We start from the raw sequence: 5,239 nt of genomic DNA on the forward strand, positions 1-5,239 counted from the left end.
GCAAAATATGTCAAGGTGCCACACCCCTTAATAGGTCACTGCAGACTCTGATATGAGCAATTTTGTTGTTGCGAGACTACAAGAGGTGTTTCAGGATAATGTTGCTCAAATGAGATTCAGATCAAGCCTGTGGGGTGACATCATTTTATGTGAGTAGGTCACACTAATTTCTTAACGTTTAGTAATTTGTTTATGAATTTTGAACTCCAGAAAATCTGCAGTAATTGTACACTTTCTATACAGTTTAACATATAAAATCCACTCTGTTATCTATCCTACAATCTGAAGATTTAAAATGAATGCTAACTTAATCAGATTGGAAGTCTTGTAACAACTTGTCAATTCAGTAATATAAATGATTTAGTTGTTACCATTATATTTTATACAGAAAGAATTGGCTAATCTAAGTATCTTGAGGTGGAAGATTAATAATTGTAATACTAAGTGATGGCAAATGGGATCGTAAAAATATAGAAGGAAAATTTTCAGACAGATCCTAAATATTCTATGATTACTTTATGAGAAAAAATAGAGGGTATATTCGTGTTTTCTAATAGCATTGCAAAAGAGATGAGTTTGTGATTTAAAGACATCATAAGTTTAGCTGTATTCTAAGTGGCATTCTATGGAAACAGAAGAAAATAAAATAAATCATTAATGTTCTCAAGCCATAGTGAAGATGAAAAAGAAAATACTTTCCCAAAGTATTAAATTTTCATATTGTCACACTAGTAAATATTGAGTTTTCATTATTCCATTTAACCATTGTAGATACTTTACTTGCAAGATAAGTTAATTCTTCATTTTAAGTTTCCATTGCACTTTGTATCCATCATCAATATTTTTAGAAATTATCCTTTAGAATCTTATTTGTGTAGGTTTACAAGCATTGCAATTAGTGGAAAATAGTCTTACTTGTGTAATATGAAAAGATATGTAGGATTTCAATTAAACAAATAATTATATATTATCACATTTTAGGAAAATGTAAATACCTTCCACTCATCTTATGTAATTGACATATTTAGTTGATTTTTCCATTAAATATTCTAAGCACTATGAGCACTCTAACTAGTCAATGATATTATGTTGACTATTTTTATACATTTTATTCACCTAAAAAAAGTGCAGTGTTATCACATATCTTTTGAAAAGGAAGTAGTTAATTATTTCATATTCATTAATACACAACCACAAGTAGAAATATCATAATAATAAAATGCATTTTTTAATCTGGAAATGCATTTAAGTTGTAAATATTCTCTAAAACCATACACACTTATCTTGCATGATGTAAGCAAAAATTTAGCACAAATTACTATATATTATACTATATATATACTCACCTAATCAAAATAACCAATAATGAGCATATGTTATCAAAAATCCCATTAAAAAGTTATTTAAGAATACAACTAGAGTAAAAGCAACGCAAATGTCTTTAGATGGAATGAGTAAATAAGTAAAATGTAGTATAATATAGTATATGCATACAAAGGAATATTATTCAGCCTTAAAATGGAAGAATATTCTGACACATATTACAGCATGGATGAACATTGAAGACAATTATGTTGCATGAAATAAGCCAATCACACACACACACACACACACACACACACACACACACACAACTGTATAACTCCACTTATATGAAGTACCTAGATTAGTCAAGTATACAGAGGCAGAAGATAGAATGGTGCTTGTCAGGTTCTGGAGGAAAAAGGAAAAGCATTTATTGTATAATGGATACAAGAATTTCAGTTTAAGAATATGAAAAGTTTCCAGGGGTTAATATTCGTAATGATTGTACAACAATATGAACATATTTAATGCCGATGTACTGACAGTACACTCAAAAATAAGTAAGAGAGTAGCAAAAATTAAGAAACTTGTCCAACATCCTACAATTAATAAGTTACCCACTGATTTTTAAATAATTTTAAAGTTCTATCAATCTTCAGCAATAGGGAGATGGAAATAGTGAAAAATAAGAAGCCCACAAGCCAAAGAAATGAATAAGAAGGTTTGAGGTTCTTCAGGAAACTGATACTGAACTCCAAAATTAGAGATTTCCATTAGTTACTAAGGGTACAGACTACATGTTAATGTTATGAGGATGTGCATATCACAGAATTTTGGCAAATGCAAAATACATTTGACAAGGAGGAAGTGTATTTTCATCGTGTCTGATTTTGAAATAACCAACTAAAACTCTCAAGTAGAATACTACCAGTACAGTAATGATGCTCAAGAACTGGAGTTAGGGATTGAGCAATTCTTTTGTATTGCCTTTCTCCATCTTGAAAGGACCTCAAGTAGGGAACGTCTATGTAAAGTGGGGGCAAAGGGAATGTCCATGGAAGAGATGGACTCCTTCTGCTATATAACTTCATGGAATTATACCATATCTTTGAGAAAGAATGTGTATCCCCATGTCTGCAGCTATGGTTTTATTCAACAAGTTATAATAGATCAGAGATAAAAATGCCTTTAAAGATTTAGATTATTTTTGAACTGCAGAAGAAATTAACTAACCTCTGTGGCTAGATGAATAATTCAGAATTTTTATTTTCTCTACTTTACCCAATAAAGTTGTGTTTCTGTGACTTTGAGGGGGAATAATCTCATTATAAAAAGTGCTTTTTTAGTTAATGAAATTCTGCACTTAGTATTACAGTGTCACACTGAGGGAAATAGCCTGATTTCATTACCTTTTTCAGTGTATAACACAGAAAAGTTAAACTAAATGTACTAACAATTCTGAATTAAATCATATGCCTTCTGCAGACTCAGTATTTTGGCTCATAGACATGAAAATATAAGTTCCGCCTCTGACTCCTTTTTTTTTTTTATTTTGGAAAAACAATACCTTTCTGAATTAAATGATATCAAGAAAGATGATCTGATTTTGACAGGTTTCAGTAAATATTGATGTTTTATATGTGTGACTCCTGTTTGAAGGGTTTGGGTTTTATATAGTTAAACACATAGATTTAACTCAGCTTCTAAGAATACTGACTACACATGATACAAGGCAAGGCACAATTATAAATTACAAATTATGTGAATAATGTTCACTTATGTTGGTGTCATGTGGTGCAACAGACATACTTACCATATTCCTGTAATTTATCAAAAGAATTATTAATTGTGCCCATTAATCAATAGTAAAGGTGGGGGTACTAATTTTGAAAACTCTGAAAGTGATAAAAAATGGAAAAAGTTGTAACTAATTTTATGTCCATATTAAACTATTTTGAAAATGGCAAATGAAAGATTTTAAATAGGTTTTATAATTTTCAGTCATGTAATTATCAAGTAATATGTAATTGAAATAGAGCACTGCAAATGATCTCTGTCATCTACTTCTTCATTTCCAGCATCATTCCTGTTTGAAATCATGAAAAACGGGAACACCACCTCATATTTCATTCTCCTAGGACTCTTTAACCACACAGAAGCCAAACTATTTCTTTTTGTGATAGTTGTGACAACTTCCTTCGCCTCCCTAGTGGGCAATGCCTTCATGATCTTCTTGATTCATCAAGATGCCCGACTCCACACACCCATGTACTTCCTACTGAGTCAACTCTCCCTCATGGACATGATGCTGGTTTCCACCATTGTGCCCAAAATGGTTACTGACTACTTGACTGGAGAGAAGTTCATCTCCCCTGCCGGCTGTGGGTTGCAGATCTTCTTTTTTATCACTTTGGGAGGGGGCGAGTGCTTCCTCTTAGCAGCCATGTCCTATGACCGGTATGTGGCTGTTTGCCACCCACTGCGATACCCCATCCTCATGAACTGGCAATTATGCCTGAGAATGACTGTGGGGTCTTGGGTCCTGGGGGCAGCTGATGGGCTCATGCAGGCTGCTGCTACCCTGAGTTTTCCATTTTGTGATGCACATGAGATCAATCATTTCTTCTGCGAGGCCCCTACTCTGGTGCGTTTAGCTTGTGCCGACACGTTTGTCTTTGAGTATGTGATGTACATATGCTGTGTGTTAATGCTCCTGGTCCCATTTTCTCTCATTCTGATTTCCTATAGTCTTATCCTTGCTGCAATTCTCCAGATGCGTTTTAGAGAAGCCCGCAAAAAGGCTTTTACCACCTGCTCCTCACATCTTTCTGTGGTGGGACTCTTTTACGGAGCTGCAATTTTTACCTATATGCAACCTAAATCCTCCAGGTCAGCTCACCATGATAAAGTAGTGTCAGTGTTCTATACTATCTTCACCCCTATACTGAACCCCCTCATTTACAGTCTGAGGAACAGAGAAGTCAAGTTAGCCCTGAGAAAGTGTCTGGGTCAGTGTTCTGCCTTAAGTCATGACTAAGATTGTAAAAGTGGTTGTGTGGGATTTGCTAGAGAAAAAAATTGTGTGCATTATATCTTTGTTATTACTATTTTACTTTGAAATGCAGGCACAGATCTGTAGTTTGGATCTTTTACTAAGCTGTCATGAACACATAAAATTGTGGATTGTTAAAAATCTGTTAAACAAAAATCATTAAAATGTTTTTACATCACACCACCTAATAAGTATTTGCTCAAAGAATTGAACTAAGTAGCCAAACGATTTTGAACATTTATTGTTAATTTCTTTTAAATTGTGGTTTAACTTACAAACACTAAAATGCCCACACCTGAAGCTTAATATTCAACCAGTGTCACCAACTTGGACTTGTAACTTAACTCACTAGCAAAAGACAATTCTCACCAGACCAGAAGTGTTTTCATTTCCTTTTCCAGTAAAACCACTCAACCAATATACTACCACTGGTCACATTTGTATCTTTATGCTGCAGTTTGGCCTATTCTAGAATTTTTCTCCAATGAAAATACAAAATAGGTAGATTTCTATATATTTTGTCTTTTTCTCAATATGTTTTTAAAGATTCTGCCACAACTTTACATTAATCAGATGTTTCCTTTTTTGTTCCTGATTAATATTCCCATCTCTGAATCTAAATGTCTTTGTTTAGATACTACTATGATGATGAACATGTGGGCTATTTTCAGTCTGTAACTGTTATTACTAAAATAGCTTTAAAATCATTTTTGTAATCAAATGTTTTTACTTAATTTGATAGATACATGTCTAGTTTTTTAGTGAACAGTGTAACAGTAACAATGTTTGTTCAATGTTACATGCCCACCAGCAAGTCACAGGAGTACCACTTGCTCCTATTGGCAGCAATTGTGGGTAATGTCAACTTTGTTTTTCATTTTA

General features: G+C 33.3%; 1 protein-coding gene across 1 annotated transcript; it reads left to right on the forward strand.

Annotated features, from left to right (window-relative positions):
- Nucleotides 1-3,364: 3,364 nt before the first annotated feature.
- On the forward strand, nt 3,365-4,342 carry LOC121023613 (olfactory receptor 2T8-like). Its single transcript, XM_040465563.1, has one exon. The coding sequence runs from the start codon at nt 3,404-3,406 to the stop codon at nt 4,340-4,342; it is 939 nt and encodes a 312-aa protein (XP_040321497.1). The 5' UTR covers nt 3,365-3,403.
- Nucleotides 4,343-5,239: the final 897 nt, after the last annotated feature.

The sequence above is a fragment of the Herpailurus yagouaroundi genome, unplaced genomic scaffold, assembly GCF_014898765.1.
Source record: "Herpailurus yagouaroundi ecotype Mexico unplaced genomic scaffold, PumYag 566, whole genome shotgun sequence".
Lineage (NCBI taxonomy): Eukaryota > Metazoa > Chordata > Mammalia > Carnivora > Felidae > Herpailurus > Herpailurus yagouaroundi.